Source organism: Quercus suber, unplaced genomic scaffold, assembly GCF_002906115.3.
Source record: "Quercus suber isolate HL8 unplaced genomic scaffold, Cork oak 2.0 scaffold_2, whole genome shotgun sequence".
Lineage (NCBI taxonomy): Eukaryota > Viridiplantae > Streptophyta > Magnoliopsida > Fagales > Fagaceae > Quercus > Quercus suber.
In genome coordinates, this window is record NW_027069469.1 from 3,309,694 (window position 1) to 3,328,976 (window position 19,283).

Here is a 19,283-nt window from a genome sequence, read left to right on the forward strand (position 1 = left end):
CATTATAACTAAAATATTTTCAAACTATTATGACCTTCCTGTTATATAATATAGAAACATGCTAATGAGTATTTTTAAGATATTAATTAACAATCTATTTTAGGAAAGTTTTGACATTATTTTTATGAAAAATGAAAAAAAAAATTGTCAAAATATTAATTATTTTTTTTCTATAAAAACTTTCATTAAATGAATTATTAACCAATACTCTAAGAGCATTTGTTAGTATTTTTCAATAATATATACTATTTTTATATTACCAATTAAAAAGGTAAGCATAGAAACTGTGCCTTGCAACCAATGAACTAAAAATAATAGGGTAGAGATTCGAGTTCCAAAATTAACTTCTTTAATATATATATATATATATATATTCTGCAAAGTAAAAAATTTTCTTTCTTATTTGTTCCAATCGGTATATTTATATAAATAAATAAATAAAACCAAATAAACTCTTGACCCTATAACTTAAGAATCCTAATCCTGATCTGTTACCCCTTAAACCTGAAAATTAAACACCGAAGTTAGATACATGTTATTGCTCAAGTGAATATAACTTTTTTTTTTGGGGTCCATGTTATTGCACATCTTTTTCCATAGGAACATGATGGAAGGTTGGTGATAACAAGCTTGCTAAACAAGATGCAAATTATTGGACCCAGATGATGTGCAATTAATTTCTTCTATGAATTCTCAAAAAAATAAATAAATAAATAAATAAATCTTCTATGAATTTTATGTCTATCTCTCCATATATACAAGAGCTTGTAGGTCACTATCCCTACTCTTCCAATTAATTGAGTGGGTGAGTTAGATGGTATACTTAAAAGAGGAACATATGTTCCGGGGCCTTCCAAATTCCAATCCCACATTGCTGAATATCACGTGGACATTTTGAGCCAAAGTGGACCATTTGCGAGTTGGTCACATATGAATCCGTCTCCAAGCCATTATTTCCATTAATGGTTCAATTGCACAGATCCTGATGGTCCCAAACATGGATGTGCTAAGTGCTAACTGAGTCACTGACAATAGTAGATGATCACTAAGCTAAGCCCATTGATTCTAAAATTCTAAAGCTACAAAACCAAAATTTATTCACCCCTCTTAAGGTTCTCATTCATCATCAACCACAATTTTTGCTTAGGTATGGTCCCAAACTTGCACTTTTTCGTGTTTGTTATTTCAAAAACACCATAAATCATCGATAGGCACAAAGTTTAAAGTTTAAACAATTAAGAAATAATGAATTTAATTATTTTATTTTTATTATAACACTCTCCTCTATGTATGGGTCCAAAAACTTCATTTTTTAATAAATGAAGTCTAATATGTATAATTTTTAACATTTTAAATAAGAAATAAAGAGAAAATTAGATTTAAACTCAAGAAAGATTGCTCTAATATTGTAATAAATTATTACTACTAATCTTAAAAGTTTAAATCATTTAAAAATAATTAATTTAATTATTTAACTACCGTATTATTCTTAACCGTGAGAATATATATAGTTTTATGGCCCAAAATGTTCTTCTAAATGGTTCACAAAACCAACCCATTGTTGTTCATACTTTATAGTAGTTCAACTGAATCAAATGACCTCGTTGTGTTGTAAGCTTAGATTTTAATATGTTGGCTTGGAAAGAAGTCCTTTCCTCTGAACTACAGGGGAAGAAAATGTGGAACAAAAACTTAAATCACTTTGCGGAAGTTAGAGAAAATATTAATTAATTAATCACTCAGAAAAGAGGGGGAGATGGAATTGTAGACAACAAAATCGTCAATAAACAATTGATTTGATGCTTATGGAGACAAAAAGTACGAAATTTAAGGTTGCTAGAGAGAGATGATAGTTATGACATAAAATAGATGTTAGAACAATTGGCAAACCGTGAACACAAATTTATCTAGATATAGATCCTAGAGTCTATATGTATTATTAGACAATACACAAAGTGATACAAGTTAAGATTTAAGAATATACAAGCTGCAGAAAGAAAAATTCGAAATCTGCCTGATTTGACCGATTGAAAGACATGCTCGACTAATCGAAATACGGATCTGTAGAATTTTAATTAAGCCTGAATAGTGGTTCAAACCCAAAAATGATTAGGATTTCAAATCTACTTCTTTTAGTAAATAAAGTAAACTCTAAGCACGTTTTATTTAAGGCTTTTTAGAGAGAGAAGAGTGTGCCTCTTTTGTATCTAGGGTTTTGTACCCAAAAACCCCTCTCATATCTTATACCGGTGTTGTAAGGTAGGAATTTGTTCCCCCCACATCTGATTGTATCCTACCGCGGTGCCTGGCGCGGTGCGGTTTTGTCCTCGTCCCCGAGTGCAGGCACGAGCAAGCAAGCGCCTAGCTTGGACTTGTACTCGTCGAGTCCCACATCGGTTAGAGAGAGCGCCTCCCACTACCCTTTATAATGCTTCAGGAGCTTGGGCAGTGTACCACTACTCATACACTGCCCAAGCTCCTGAAGCATTATAAAGGGTAGTGGGGCGCTCTCTTTAACCGATGTGGGACTCGACGAGTACAAGTCCAAGCTAGGCGCTTGCTTGCTCGTGCCTGCACTCGGGGACGAGGACAAAACCGCACCGCGCCAGGCACCGCGGTAGGATACAATCAGATGTGGGGGGAACAAATTCCTACCTTACAAAAAGCGCTTTTTGGGGTTAGGATGAGCCACGAGTACAAGTCCAAGCTAGGCGCTTGCTTGCTCGTGCCTGCACTCGGGGACGAGGACAAAACCGCACCGCGCCAGGCACCGCGGTAGGATACAATCAGATGTGGGGGGAACAAATTCCTACCTTACAAAAAGCGCTTTTTGGGGTTAGGATGAGCCTTAGCTTGCCTCCGCCCCATCTGATTATGTCCTACCGCGGTGCCTGGCGTGGTGCGGTTTTGTCCTCGTCCCCTAGTGCAGGCAAGCAAGGAGGGTTTCATAGTCTCAGCCCCAAGCCTGGAATCCCACATCGGTTAGAGAGAGCGCCCCACTACCCTTTATAATGCTTCAAGAGCTTGGGTAGTGTACCACTACTCATACACTGCCCAAGCTCCTGAAGCATTATAAAGGGTAGTGGGGCGCTCTCTCTAACCGATGTGGGACTCGACGAGTACAAGTCCAAGCTAGACGCTTGCTTGCTCGTGCCTGCACTCGGGGACGAGGACAAAACCGCACCGCGCCAGGCACCGCGGTAGGATACAATCAGATGTGGGGGGAACAAATTCCTACCTTACAGGTGTTATTCCTTGAAGAATCTCAAGATTTGGCGTTGTAGAAGTTGCTGCCTTCTCTAGTCATTAAAGGTGCTAATGATCTAAACATTCAAGGGTGGTCTTAGAGTCACAAATAGGAGAGTTTGTGTTGATAAATCTTTGAGTGGAGTCTCAAAGTCACAAGTGTAGGTGCTTGTGTTGTAAAGACCAAGGAAAGAAGTAGTCCGTGGACTCCAAGTTATCATGGGGTCGTGGTAGTAAGTTCTATATATAGTAGCAATAAAATGTTAGTGATCTAAGTTTTATTGTAAACTTCAATTCTTTCTAGTGAATTTGCTTTTTACCTTAGGGATAATTAGATTAAATCCTCTCTAAGTTTTTTACCGGTTTGGTTTTCTTAGGTGATCATATCATTGTGTTCTTTATTGTCCATTGCTTTACATGATATGACTTTATTGTTTTAACCTAAATCTGAATAATAAATCTAAGTATTCACTTGGTTAATTAATTAGATTAAATAATCTAGTTTATAGGGATCTAAAACCTAATAAGATGAAAGCTCTCCCAAGCAAAGTGAATCTGTGCATACCTAAATTTATAGGCTGAGATTGTGCTAAGTTGTGTTAGATGAAAGTTACTTTTGGGTAGCATAATTACCTTGGCCCAATTATGTTTATGTTTAAAAGTGTTTTTTTTTTACACTCTCCTTGAGTGTGTTAAGTATTTACGTGTAACTAATGTCTCACATTAATAAGAAATTCAAGAAGGAGTGGTTTATATAACATAGTTTGATCAAAACTCATAGGTTTAAGCTCTTTGGGTCAAGTGGTGTTATCTTTATATATTATATTAACCACTTATCTAGATGCTCCCCAAGATGCTATCTCCCCAACAAGAGAGTATTGCTAATGGTGCGCTAAATCACTTTGTGGTGTGTGGTTTCCATGGATATGGAAGTGTGAGCCAGTTTCCAAGAATGTGTAATGATCTTGGAAAAAGACCCAACAAAGGAGTCTTGCTAATGGTGCGCTAAATCACTCTGTGACATTGGGTTCCCATGGACATGAAAGTGTGAGTCGAGTTTCCATGGATAATGTATGAGAAGTCCATGGATGACATTTTGATGAATGAAAAAAGCCATAAAGCAAGGGGTTGCTCGTAGGACTTATCAAAAATCACTGAAAGGCAAAAACTCACACGAAATGGGAGATATATAATACTGGGCATAAACATGTGAGTGAAGTCCCATATTGCATAAAAATATAACATATTTGGACCCAAACTCATAGGCTTAAACATTTTGGGTCAAGTAATATTCATATATGTTATATTAACTACTCAATTGAAGGCTTATCGAAGTGTTATCTCCCCTACACTCTCTCTTTTATTTTATTTTATGAAAAGTGAAATTTATTTAATTAAGGAGCAACTAACAGCAATTTAAGCTAAATTTAGTGTACATATTCGGATTTAGTTCCATTCCAAAAGATGATACACAAAGATGTTCATGTTGATTGCTACCCTTTTTTGCCAAACATCCACACATTAATTTGCTTCATGGTATACATGTTGGAGATTCACTAATTACTTGGCATTCCATGTTCAACATTTCCCGCATGTCGGAATACCAAACCCTTTACTCCATCTCACTCATTATGAGTATTTCACCAAGTCATTAACGCTCCTACTATGCTTTACCTAGTCCCTTCTTCCTGTCAAACGTACGGACCAAAACCCCTATTGGTTGGTATAAACTAAACACTAATGGTTCCTCCATTGGTAACCCCCGTGACATGTAGGCAACGGAGGCCCTTAAATAAGGGCTCATTCCACCACTGGATCTTCAATTGCAGCACCTTCGCATAGAGTTTGTTGAAAAATGCATTGTTAGTCTTCTCTCTAACTTTATGTTAGAACCTCTCTTACCTCTCATTTTTAATTGTAGGAACCTGCATTTTTCTCGGGAGACTCTCTAATGTGTGTTTAGAGAAGCAAACCAATACACTGATTCATTGTCTAAAATCTAAATATTCCCCCGCCTCTCTCTCAATTTACTTGTATTATTTTGAATTACAGCCCACGGCCTATGGTAATTTACTTGCTAGCTTTTGACAAAGCTTAACTATCTTTTACTAGTACTACATATTTCCCTTTAATGCAACGTTTTTATCACCCATAAATAAATAAATCATAATCAATAAATGAATAATTGATACAAGTTGTATTTTTATGCTTGAAATCTAACCTTGAATTCATGGCTTTCGGGTCTGGTTTCTTAAAAAAAAAAAAAAAAAATTATGTCTAGCCTTAAATAAATTGCATAGATAAAATTGTTGCAGATGGTATATACGCAGAAGTGGACACTAATTACTATTTTTTTTCACTAGACAATTTTCCAAAAATAATTGGTCATAGATTGAAATTATTATACATATGATTTGTTTTAGCCCAAAATGAAAAGTTTAATAATTAAGTAATTTATATATATACGCACACTGACACCGTGACACACATGATTTGTGACTAATCTATGATAATGTAATTTATATATTAAAGAAAGCAATATATTCCTGTCCAACACAGGAAAACTTAGCTGTAAATGGTAGTAGTAAATTAGAAACAACTTGGATTTGGGACAATTTTTTTTTTTTTTTAATCTTATTCCAAAAATGGGATGGCAGTTCAGTAAATTTCCTAAAAAATGGGTGCCTCTTTTCTAACTGTGGAATGTGGACCCTACACCCTTTTTTTTATTTCCAATTACCCAAGTGAGGTCCCAAGTTACCAGTGGGACCCAAGTCTGAAATCTCATCCCTCTTACAGTGTTGCCGTCAAAAAAGACTTAACAGTGAAAACAGAACTTTCTGGAGACAATCTGATAAAATATCTACCACCTCCATTCAATCTCAACCGTTCATCATCGCCCAGTTCCCTATCTCTTAGTCAACATACAATAAGAACACCACGTATTATGTTTTATTATAATATAATAAAATAATTAAATACCTTGGCATATACAACAAGTTGAGAAAATAAACAATTATAATATAAAGGTTTTTTAAAACTATATAACTTGGTCCGACTTCTGGAGTGTTCTCTTGAGCTTTAGCATTTAGGGGGAGAGGTTATATTGTGTGTGATCTCTCCCAAAAATCTTCTTTTCTTTTCTTTTCTTTTCTCTCCTTCCCCTTCTTTGCTAAGGTTCCGTGTTCCAATTCACAAAACATGTAATCCAAGTTTTGTGATAGATATCATTTATATATATATATATATATATGTTATAGGCCACAATAAGTTGTGTAAAAAATTTGTCGACAAGAAAAACCGTGTCTTGGTTTAGTTGCTGGCCGGTGTTGTGTGTTTTTGAGTTCTTTTGTGTTTTTTTGTGTGTTGGTTTGGTTTGGTTTTGGTGTTTGAAAGAATGGCAAATGGAGAAGAGAAAAGCAATGATGATTTGTATGCAGTGTTGGGGTTGGAAAAGGAATGCACTGCTTCGGAGCTCAGAAATGCTTATAAGAAACTTGCACTGGTTAGAATTGTAAACCTGTTCTTAACCATTCTTTTTTTAAGCCTATGTTTTCTCTTTGGAAAATTCAATCAAAATTTAAAAAGGTCTTCTTTGAATCTCAAAAACATGTCTTAAAATCAGTCTTTTTGAGCTTAATTGCTCAAACGAACATCTGGGTTCCTTCTAAATTATTGAAAAATTACTTTCTTTTCCATAGTTTTGCAATAAATAAGTGGATTTTACATATGGGTTTTTCCTGGGAAATCGTTTCCTAGGAATTGAGAGAATTTGTAGTAAGAAACAATATTTTTTTTGTTGGGATAGAGATGGCACCCAGATCGTTGTTCAGCATCAGGGAATTCAAAGTTCGTGGAAGAAGCTAAGCAAAAATTCCAGGCCATCCAACAAGCCTATTCTGGTAATTAAGTCTGCTTTACCATTATTATGATTATTTTACTGAAAGTATTAAACAATGAAATGCAATTTGCAATATTTAGTACTAGTACAGTAGTATTAAATGTCAAAAGAATCACGATTGTTCTTTTCTTTTTATTTATTTATTTTTTTTACACTTTTTTGTTTTCTGTGTTGGGTAATAGTTTATTGGATAATTGGATTCACGAGATGCTACATCTATCTTCTTGTTTCTATGCTTTGTGTACAGTTCTATCTGACTCGAACAAAAGGTTTCTGTACGATGTAGGAGTCTACGACAGTGATGATGACGACGAAAATGTAAGTTTCATATTCTCTACAACCTAGCTAACGTACACCATTAGGCCGTGTCAGAATTTTAGAATCTTGATTGGTTAAAAAGTGTGGTCATTATATGTTTGACTTTTTCTTCCTCTTGACCAATCATTTTGTTAAACTTTGCGGGGCTTGACCTGTCCTATCATTGCTTCACATCAGAGCCTTCACCGTGGGCATTTTCCATTGGTTAAGCTTGATACATAAACTGAGTTTGCATCTTTTGTGGTTTTGGCCATGGGGGACTTCGGTTTGGCTATTCTGCATGCTTTGTTTGTCTTGTAATTTGGTAAGTCTGCCACAAATTTTGGTTTTAGTTGTTGGTGGTATTAAGCATTAGAGTTGCTTTTATTCTAGCTTCGTTGGTTTGGTAATTTGCATATATTTTTTTTTCTTTTCAAAATGGTTGTGTTTAGTAATTGGTTGGTGCTTCAAGAAAACAAAAAAGAAAATTGTTTAATGATGGGGAAGATATCTCGTGCGCATGGCTTATAAGACCTTTGTCTCACTGACAAGTGCGGCGCATATAAGATTTTTACTTGATGTAAACTAACTATCATTAATCACGTGCAGGGAATGGGTGATTTTCTGAATGAGATGGCAGCGATGATGAGCCAAACAAAATCTAGTGTAAGCTTCTTCTTTTTTTCTTTTTTTAACTTCTACCTGTGTCCTATTTGATTATTTAGCGTGGATTTAGATATAGCTTATTTTGTGAAAAATTGAAAATAGGAAAAAAAAAAAATTCAAATGACTGTTCACAAAATACTGTTTATTTGCCTATTTGTACTGTTTATGTTCTGTGAACTGTGTAATAGATGAACAGTGTAATAGGCGCTGGTTTAGAAAAAAAAAAAAAAAAAAAAAGAGCAAAAAGGCAACGTAAACGCAATCCAAACACTCTCTTAGTTAAATTTTTGTATCAAGTTTTAGAATAATTTACTTTATCCTTTGTTGTTAGGCAGATTTTGTAGTGCCCCCAATTAGGAAAAAATTTGTCTAATCCTATGTTTTTGGCTATCTTATGGAAGACCAATTTTTATTTTGTTGAGACTTGAAGTTAAATGATCATGTGTCACTTCCAATTCCAATCAAGAGACTGTAAAATGGGCCAATTTAAGGTCATTGGTCCAATAAATTAATTTTAGTTTCCTTTAGGCCCAAAAAACTGTAAGTGGGAGATGATATGAGTATGATGGGGCCATTGAAGTGATTGACTAATGACCAAGGAAACTCATTTCTGCAGAGTAGGTTTTACTAACAAACCTACGGCTGTGAAGCATTGTGTTGGTCCATTGATTTGGTAGCCTAATTGGCCCACCATACCTTTATTCAATGAGATGTGATTAGCACACCTTAGTGATATTTCTTTTTTGTGGCCCTATGAATTTTGGGTTACAATATATTTACTGACTTTGAGCCTTGGTACAGTGACCAATGGAAAAAAATATTAAGCTTTAAAATGGCAAAGGAAGATAGGAGGAATTTGTGTTTTGAGGTGAGGCACTTCAGACTTGTAAATTGTCGTGCTGTATGGCTAAAAGATAGCAGTTGTAATTATTTTCCTTTAAAGTGTAGAAATGTATGCAAAAAGTATTTTGAGCAATCAAGTTAGAAATGTTACTTAGAATTTCAAATTTTTTTTTTCATGTGCTCTTGTTTCCAATGTCGTGTCATCCATATGGAAGACACGTACAAGGAAGAAAAGTGACCAAAATGCATTTCAAGCAAAAGGTGAAGAAGCTCTATCCATCCAAGATAAAAATGAGAAGATCAGATAGTTTTGCGGGCCTTTTTATTTTTTTTTATTTTTTGGGTATTCTGCACAAAAACTATTAGTCTTATTGAATATTTGTGTTGCACACAGAAATGCACTTTTGGAGTTGGAATAAGGTGACCCAATATTGCCTAATGTTACTTGTAGGAACCTTTGCAATGCTGTTGCCGTAAGATTTGAAGATAAATTACAATGATGATAATGAGAATCATTAACAAACTAATGATATCCTTATCATTGTACGTTGATTGATAAATTTACAGGAAAAAGGGGAGGAGACCTTTGAGGAATTGCAGGACTTGTTTGAAGAGTTGTTTCAAGGGAACGAGGACACTTTTGGCTCAAGTTCACAGACTACAACCAGTGAAACTTCTAGTTCCAACAACAAACGCAATTCCTCTGAAATGAATTTTGGGAATTCAGATTTGGAGGGTAACTTGAACTTTCAGAATTTCTGTATAGGGGTCAGTGCACTCTCTTTATGTAGTTAATGGACTCTTTATTTATTTTTGAATCCTTTCATGTCCTGTGAAAATTTTAAAAAAATTATTAATTTAAGGCTTATAAAAAATGCAGTGTTTTTAGGCTTATCACATTTGCTAGCATGCACCATACGGTGCACCTCTTTCTTTTTTTCTTTCCCTGGGAAATGATATCAACAGACTATAGAAGCTCTAAGCTCTAAAGTCTAAACTTAGAGGATGGCTGAAATACATAATTTTTTAGATGAATGGCTGAGAATTTTCACCTTAACAAGACTGGGAATCAATTAGGTGTTTGCTTTGCTACCCCAAAAAAAAAATAGGTGTTGGCTTGTACCATAATGATTATTAGGAATTTGAATACAGTGCTTTAGAATTTTGAAACTTCCAGTTCAATTTCTTACATAAATGAACAATCACTTGTAACATGAACCTTACCGATAGTTGATTTATCTTTTGGCATGTTATAAAATTGTACATCGGTGGATGGAAGAAAAATATCCCTCTTAGTGATAGCCTTTGCAAAAATTATTTCTGAGATTCGTTGTAAAAGTTAGACCTTAAAATTGAAGCAACATTACAATGGAATCTGTAATGTATTAGACCTTTTCTTTTTGGTTTGCGGTCATCCATTGAACATGGAATGGTTTATATTAGAAATTTGTACGCAACAATCAACATAGTGTTAGACATGCCAACCGGTTCTACTTCTTCGTCAATATTATTTATTTGACTTGTGCTAAGTTGTCTGTGAATATTAAGATCAAAACTGAAGGTTCTTGTATCGGCAGCATGCTGATGTATTATTCATAATTGTGTTGAAGACAGGTGGAACAGCAAGAAGATGCCATGAAGGGGAAAGGGGTAAGAGAAGTTCCAGGAGGAGCCGGCGATAGACGAAGACATGGCAGGAAACAAAAGGTTTCATCTGGTCATGATGTCTCCTCCACCAACTATTCTGGCATCTCTGTTTGATGATCCCCTAATTCATTCACTAATAGTTGCAAATCCAATATTAGCATTTCGGATAGCTTAAAAAATTGACTTGACCTTGATAGGGAATGAGGCACCATATATCCAGGAAAATACTACAAATTGTTTTTGCTTATATAAGTGGATGCGGTCACAATACTGTCACCAGTGGACTCATGAATCCTTGTTCTAGCCCTATTGTACTGCTTTGCCATCGCTAAGCCAGTGTTTAATCTTAATTTTTTAGTTGCTACGCCCTGCTTCCAAGCATTTGTTATGTTACTTTGGATACAAATTAATGATTTCTTCTCTAGATTCTAGTCGCTATTATTGTTAATCCAAAACTGAGAAATTTCCTACCTCAAATTGTTTTGTGAACTAGTCAAAGACTTGGTGAATGTGATGCATTTATGTGCTTATGCGTGGAAGAAAGAATATTAACCTTGGGCTATCAATGAAGTAGAGAAGTAAAAGCCAGCATTGTGTAGTCTAAATCAGAAAGGCTGCCCCTGTGGAACAATAAATTTCTTTCTATTATTGTGCCTAGCATTGTGTAATCTAAATCAAACATTTGGACCATGCTAGTGTGCTCTCAACGCGGCAAATGTTAGGGTGGCCCGTAAAGGCTGTTGGTTGCCTCATTTTAGCATCCAAAATCGAAAATCTCATCCCATCTTATTTTAGCATTCTAAAAAGTTATTTTATCAATTAAGATTTACTATTTTTTAATACATCCAACATCTCAAAAATCTATTTTTTTCTCAATTTATTTAAATTTTTTTTATTATTTTTTTACTATTTCTCTCTCTCTCTCTCTTTTCCTTTTTGTCCCTCTCGCTCAACCTATGACACAAGAATAGATAAGGAAAAAAAAAAAAAACCAGCAATGTCTTTCTAGGTTTAAAACATCACCACCACCGTAACGCCCACGACAAAACCACACCATAACCCCCAAGGCAAAACCATCACATCCGCCACCTGCTGATCTGAAAAAACCCAATCAGCACCCACTGCACGCTACGGAGAGATTGGCTCTATCGCGAAGGCTCTACATGCCACTGAGAGATTGGCTCATGTAGCTCCAAGCACCCGCGATCTACACAGACTCAACGGTGGTGACGAACTGAAATCCACGTCTGGTTTTTGGACCTTGCATCAAAGACTCGACACCGGAGATTTCCATACAGACGCTGCGCTCATTGTCCCAGTCGTCTCGATTGAGTTCGTATCTGAGAAAGTGTGATAGAGAAAATGTGAGCTCCGATTCAGCGTGAGCTCCAATCTGGTGCATGATGCTCAACGCCATATAGTATCCGAGAAAGTGTGATAGAGAAGAGGGAGAAAGAGAGGAAAGAGAGTGAGAGACAAAGAATGATAGAGAGATGAGATATGAGAGATGAGAGAGAAAAGTATGAATAAAATATTAGTATTATTTTTGGCATAGTGCTATAGTGCCATCTTACATGTAAGAGAGAAAAGTATGAATAAAAAATTTGCACTTTCTCACTTTTAGCCTTTCAGCTGTTGAGCATATTTTGGGCCTAAATGCCAAATTTTGCTTCCATTTGACATTTCCAAGGCCGGCTAGAGGAAATGGCACCCATTTTTGTGTCTAAGACGGCGCTTTTGGTTGTCTTGTTCTTTGACTCATAGAAAAGAAACCAATGGCCTTTGCAGCCATGTGTTACACGTAGATAAGAATGGGTTTCAAAATCTGAAGTCATTTGCAATAGTTTAATCGGTCACTTGTGGCAAGTCAAATTGAGCATACGTCCTATATTAGTATGAAATTAATGATGGTCATTTTCCATTAAAAAAAAGTGATGGCAATTTTTTCTGTTACTTGGAGGCTCTATTTGAAAATAAATTATTTAGTTGGAATTAAATTTTTTTTTTGTTAAAAGTATTATAAGTAAAACTAAAAGATAGGTAAAATAATACAGTTAAATTTATAACTAGTATTAAAAAGTATAATAAAATTCATAAATAAATAAAAAAAGTTAAATAGTAAAAAAATAATAATAATAATTAAAAAAAAAAAAAACTTACTTTTCAGGCCAATGTTAAACGTACATGCACTAAACTCCACTTATCTTAACGTGAATCCTAGTCAATTGGCTTTTATTCTATCAGTACCTAGTTGAGTAGGAAACAAGGACACCGAAAGGTCTACATAAGGTGACGAGGGCATTTCAAGCAATCGGCTGTCTCGCATTTTTGGTTGCCAAGTACAGAGATGGTCATTTTCCTTACGGGCTGACAAAGTGAATCTATCCTATACTGTCATACAACACGGCAAAATCTGATTACAGATTTTTAGGCTGAATTTATTAGCGTGTTATCTTTTTCAAACACAATTAAATTTAACAAAAGAAAATGGCCCTTAAAAAAAAAAAACTAATTATCTTTTTCAAACACAATTTGAATCACGTTTCCTCTTTCTTACGTGAATGTTTGTTTCTAAATAATAATAATAATAATAAATAATAATAATGTGATTTATTGGCAAATGTATTAGAATGAATTGGTGAACACAAAGTATAGCATTTAAGAAATTGTTAAAGATGACAATGGGGCGAGCAGATTTATACTAAACTTGTTCAAAATAAATTATTTATGTATACATTCAGTCAAGAATGGAGCAAGATGAGATGGAACGAGACAAGCAAAATCTATCTTTGCCTATCACCTTTTCGGGATAAAAAAATCTGCATGAGACAAAGTAGGGTAAGAGTGGTTTAAGCAGGTTGAAACGTTTTTACTATCCGTATAAATTGTACCTTACTCTAAAATATAAGTTAAGAGATTTAAAGGCTGTTTGGCTCCTACTTTTTCATCACTTAATTTTCGTCACTCAATTTCCATCACTCATCACTCATTATGCATCCCTCATCACTCATCACTCTAAAATTAATACCCGTTTGGCTCCATCACTGAAATGTCATCACTCAATTTTTTTCACACTATTTTTGGGCCCTATACCTGTCACTAGTGCAGCTTTTTTTTTTTTCCCCCCCAGCACCCACAAACCTGAACTAGTGAAAGAAGAAAGGAAGAAAAAAAAAAAAAAAGAAACCCCAGATCACCGAACCCAGTGAAAGAAGAAGAAGACTCCTTGGAAATTGGTAGCTTCATTATTAGCCCAGCTGATAATTCTCTTTTCGAACTCTGCATGAATTAATTCTCACCAACCCCTACCCCCTATAAAAGGTGGCGAGATGGTTTCTCCACAACCCATGGACCTTTCAACACAAACAGAAAAACAGAACACATTTTTCCAATTTCCCAAGCCCTTTTAACAACCCCGCCGGAATTGTGACCGGAACTGGCAAAAGCTGGTATGGCCGTAGCCCCCACTGGGCTTTCGGTGAGACAGAATTTAGGCATAACCCCGATAGTGCCCTACAAAGTGGCCCGGAGGGATGTTGTTAGAGTACCTAACGTCTTTCCTCAGAGCGCACCCCCGACGAAGAAGACGTGCGAAATCACCTCATGGGTGGTGCTCGAGTGTTGCCGTCTCCAACGGCCAACACTCGCGAGGATTGGAGAGAATCAAGGAAACATCATGGGGGAAGGTATCCCGGAGCCCCTACATCTTCTCCTCTCTTTGTTCCAGCTCCGCCTGGCCGAGAAGGGAGTTGTCGGCGGCCTGGAAACATGATGGCCCTCCCCCTTCTCTGCCTTTTGTCAAGCTCTCCCATTCTCTTTATACCAATAAAGGAACGGCTTGACACTTCCCACTGGCTAGTTTTTTCTTAGGGCGGCTCCACTTGGGCCTCTGATTGTAGAAATAGCTGGTAGGATTAGCTTGTAAATTTGTTTGTAAAACATGCCTGCCAGAGCCTCTGATTGTAATTTGTACTCTTTCTATTTATGAAATAACAATATCAAGATTTCTCTTTTCGCTGTCAAATCTTTTTTTTTTTTTCAACCTACTGTAAAACGAATACTTAGAACACTCGCCTGGTGCGCCGGCCAGCACCCTAATCCTTCCCACAGACGGCGCCAATTGTAGGGACTCAATTTGGATTGACCCTGAGTATGAATGGGTTTTCAGCCCAACAAGCCCAAACAATAAATTTATAGAGAGTGGGTTAAAGGTTTAGGCACTGGCCGTCGTTCATCAAGTATGAACTTTTATTTATAAAAAGATACTTAGAGTTTCTATACAACTGGGAGGATGCTCCTCGGCCCATGGCCGAGGAAGCCTTTTTCTTTTCTTTTTCCCTCCTCTCCTTTTTACTTTACTTGCTTTCCTTATATAGTCTTCATCTTCCTATCTCCTTATTCTATCTGTTGATCATTCATTTGCCTCTCTTCTGGCCGTCCGTCCCATCAGAGGCCTTATCAGTACTCGAGTGGTTCACTCTGATCAACGTTACCCTGCTAAGGGGTTATATCCCCATTAATGCGGCCAAGGGGGTTAGGTGAATGCATTAAATGCGAGGGTGACAGCTTACTTTGGGCCTAGTCTTCCCGAAAATCATCTTTGTCAGGCCGAGGATGAGGAGGTCCTCGGCGTGGATTAGGAAAAGAGGTTTTCCCCAATTTAGTTTTGAATAGTCAGTGTTCCTCGGCATGGGCCTTGGGTCTGCTACCCGATGGGCCGAGGCTATCAGGTCCACGGGCCCCACAGTTGGATTTGACCTTAATGTCTTAGTTGGAAGTATTAGTTAAATTGTTTCATAAAGTTGCTACTAGTTATATACTAACACTAATTTATCAATTTTTTTCTTTGTTAATACTAATACTAGTTTATATCTTTTTTAAAATTGTTTACATTGGTCCCCAAAAATCCTAAATTAAAACTCTAGTTTCGTACTTTCGTCTCTGGTTAGAATTAATCAGGTGAGCATCACATACTAAAAAAAACTTTAGTGCTAACATAAAAAGGATTCCACATATTCACAATTAGTTATTATTCGTTTCCAATATACTTAGCTGTTCATCCAAGCCTTTCCTAGAATTTGTTAAGGTGCACGCATTGAACAATTTTTTGGACGGACATGTGGTTCAGTGACTCACTACTCAGTGCCATCTTCTTTTCCGAGTGAAAATATCATCTAACTATTCATGGAATTAATCAGCATTATACCAATAAGTTTAGTTGCACAATCAATTTTATAATTTTTTCTTTTCCATAACTGTTGAGATATTATATAAGTTGGTGATTGATAGTACAGAATAGTGCAATCACAATCATATTATGAAAAAAAAAATATGAAAATTATTGTGTCTAGCATTTTCTTTGTAAAGCGATGGAGATGTATATATTGGACTGTTCCCAAACCAAATTTCTAAGTCGACAATCAGTTTTACTCAAAACCTGGAATGTTATAAAGGATATGGGGTCCTCCAGTTAGAGTCTTTAGACAATTCTTGTGTTCCATTCGAGAAGAAAGTGCGGCAGATATTATTAATATTTGATATTTCTACTCACTGTGGGTGGAAAAGCCACTGATATTTAATGGGTGCTCTCTCTCTCAAGTAAATAATCTATAAATAACCAATACGGATTCATATCATTGAGACACAGAAAGGAAATTTTAAAAGCACAAAGGTCAAGATGGCAAGATGTAAATCCTGTAAAGTATAGAAAAAATTAAGAAACACTAAAACTAAAAGCATTCATTTTTAATTAGTATTATATGGAAAATGCACAAGAGGAGCCAAAAAGGAAAATGTGTGATAGGCGACGCCCGTTCCAAACTGCAATCACAAGTTGGTTGACTCTTGGGAACCTTTGAAAAAAAGAAAAAAAAAAGCACTTCTTCTGCGTACCACAGTTACCATTCCCAAAAGCAGTTCAATGTGGAATTTATGTCTCTAATATCTGATTTTTAGGAGATAATCATGATTGTGACTTGGAGTCAATAGGCCTTGGAACTTGGAACTGGGCATCCTTCCAAATTTCATGTCAAAATCATTAAAAAAAAAAAAAAAGTTATAATAAGTCATTGTGACTAAGGAAGTCAATACCGTACCGGAGGCTGTACTTGTTTGACCACCGGTACGATATATTTCAGATACCGGTTAATACCGGTGTACCGTTTCGGATTTACCGCTATTTTATATATTTAATATATATATATATATATATATAACTAACAATAAATGTGAATTTTTGTTTAATTGACTAGACATTTAAAAAAAAAATTATAAGGTAAATTTTATATCTCTTTTTTACTCAAATACAAAGTTGTTGCACATGTACAAGCCAAAATATACTGCCACATTTGTTACTACTTTTTTTAGTTTGTATTCTCTTCCACTATTTTTAGTATCTTTTATTATTATTATTTTTTTATTTGCAATGTATTTTTATTATTCTAATATATATATATATATATTTTTTTTTTTTTCCTATACCTAATTGCTCCTTCCCTCGTTTCTATCACCTTGAATTTATTTTCTTTCACACTTTTTTTTTTTTTTAATGCTTCACAAGCAGGCAGGCGGCAGGCCTAATTGATAGCTCTTTCACATTTTGTTTTCCTTTTTTCTCCTCCACATCACAAGCCTATCCACTCACCTGACACTTACCTCCAATTTCCAAGAATGCATTATCTTCACACGTTTAAACACTCTTCACATTTCAAAGTTCATTCATTCATTTATTTTACTTCAAATCTATCTCCTTTAGTTTCACTTTCAGCTCACCTCTCTCTCTAGTTTCATCTCCTCTCTCAAGTGCCACCATCCATCACCACTCAAGATTCAGTGAGACGCCGTTGGCTTCAGTGAAAAAAGAGATGGTAAGTGCATGAGGTGATTTGAACTTCATTTTGCAAAGTTATTGTGCATTTTTCTTTCATTTTTCTCTTTCTTTTTGCTGGGTTTTCTTAGCTTACTCAAATTTGCATCATCCTACTCTTAAAAAACTGCTAAAATTATCAAAAAGAAAAAGAAAAGAAAAAAAAAAAGCATTTCATGTTTCGGCCCGGTATGCATTTACCGGCCTGAACACCCGGATTTCGCCGGTACGGCCGATACAAGGCCGGTACGCCCGGTATTTTTCCCGGTACGAAATAGGGGGATTGAGCGTACCGGATCACTAGCCGGTACGGTATATACCGGCTGGCACGGTACGAGATTCACTTCCTTGATTGTGACACCAAAATTGACTCTAACGGTAGGAAGCAGAATTATAACAAACTGGACCACTGCAAAGTCTGCAATTAATGGATACCCAACTCATGTTCCTTAAAAAGAAAAAAAGTAAGAATATCACTTATAAAAATAAAAAATAAATAAATAAACTTTTTGACCGATTTCTCCAAAAGCAATCATTAATATTATAAAAAGCAGCAACACATAATTCAGCAAAGTTCGGCAAAAAAAAAGAAAAAAAAAAGACACAATACATAAGTGGAAATACGTTTAAGTTTTCACGCATGGCTATTTGACCTAATAAAACCATAGTATATTTTTGCACTTACTCCATTCATGTAGAAGGAAATTTATATAACAAGAAATCAGTAATTTATGGTTGATGTGAATAGGAATTAATAGATGTTTGGTGGAATCATAGTCCCAGAAAATGTGTACGTGGATGGATGTTTACAAACCTGCAGAACTGGACGGTGCATGCAGTAATGAAGGTGGCACATTATGTGGTTCGAGACCTCTACTATTGTTACAAAGTGAACGAGACTGGTTACCACTAACCAGGCATCAAGAATGATTGAAGAGTTATAAATGCCAATTTAAGTGTCAGGCAAAGAATATTATTTAAAGAAAATGCTTGGGCCTGGCAAACTAAAATTCTAGTCCATGGAGTAATGATACAATCGGCTAGTGAAGCAGATGTTAATTCAAATTTTCTTTCCAAGTGTGTCCCAGCCTCCCTAGGCCAAAACTGAATTATTTAAAAGAAAAAATCTCAACTATTGAAAAAAAAAAAAAAAAAACCACTAACCAGGCATCAAGAATGATTGAAGAGTTATAAATGCCAATTTAAGTGTCAGGCAAAGAATATTATTTAAAGAAAATGCTTGGGCCTGGCAAACTAAAATTCTAGTCCATGGAGTAATGATACAATCGGCTAGTGAAGCAGATGTTAATTCAAATTTTCTTTCCAAGTGTGTCCCAGCCTCCCTAGGCCAAAACTGAATTATTTAAAAGAAAAAATCTCAACTATTGAAAAAAAAAAAAAAAACCCTTAAGACTCCACAATTTCTCCAAACATGGAAGATGTATAATTTAATGGCGGGAAGTTAAATTTAGATCCCGTTTATTAAATATGTGAAATCATGCTAAATTGAATTATTCAATTGTGTTTAGGATAAAGTTTAATTATAAAATTGGTTGTAACCTTAGGCTACAATTTTATTCAATATCTTTTTATTGAATGTGAATTTTGACAAATCTACTATTGGATTACATCTTCTTCTTATATCCTCATTGCTTGTAGAATTTATAGAAAATTAAAGACTAATAGCTATGTTATTAATAAATTGTTTAAATTGCAAGTTTTTGTAGTTTAAAATTATGCATAAAAAATACGTTTATAGATTATATAGTAAAAAATATTCAATTGATACAAAATTTGACATGTGTATTGAGAATGTAA

At 35.4% G+C, this 19,283-nt stretch overlaps 1 protein-coding gene across 3 annotated transcripts; it reads left to right on the forward strand.

The window, feature by feature from the left end:
- Positions 1-6,299: 6,299 nt before the first annotated feature.
- LOC112041130 (uncharacterized) lies at positions 6,300-11,024 on the forward strand. Of its 3 annotated transcripts, none has more exons than XM_024074028.2 (6): positions 6,300-6,751; positions 7,055-7,148; positions 7,395-7,465; positions 8,054-8,110; positions 9,521-9,721; positions 10,564-11,024. In XM_024074028.2, exons 1-6 carry the CDS (start codon positions 6,644-6,646, stop codon positions 10,633-10,635), a joined length of 603 nt encoding a protein of 200 aa, XP_023929796.1. In that variant the 5' UTR covers positions 6,300-6,643; the 3' UTR covers positions 10,636-11,024. The 3 variants fall into 3 exon arrangements, with proteins under 3 accessions (XP_023929796.1, XP_023929795.1, XP_023929797.1); XM_024074027.2 differs by having other exon boundaries at positions 6,301-6,751; positions 10,568-11,024; XM_024074029.2 differs by lacking the exon at positions 6,300-6,751 and adding an exon at positions 7,643-7,769 and having other exon boundaries at positions 10,568-11,024.
- Positions 11,025-19,283: the final 8,259 nt, after the last annotated feature.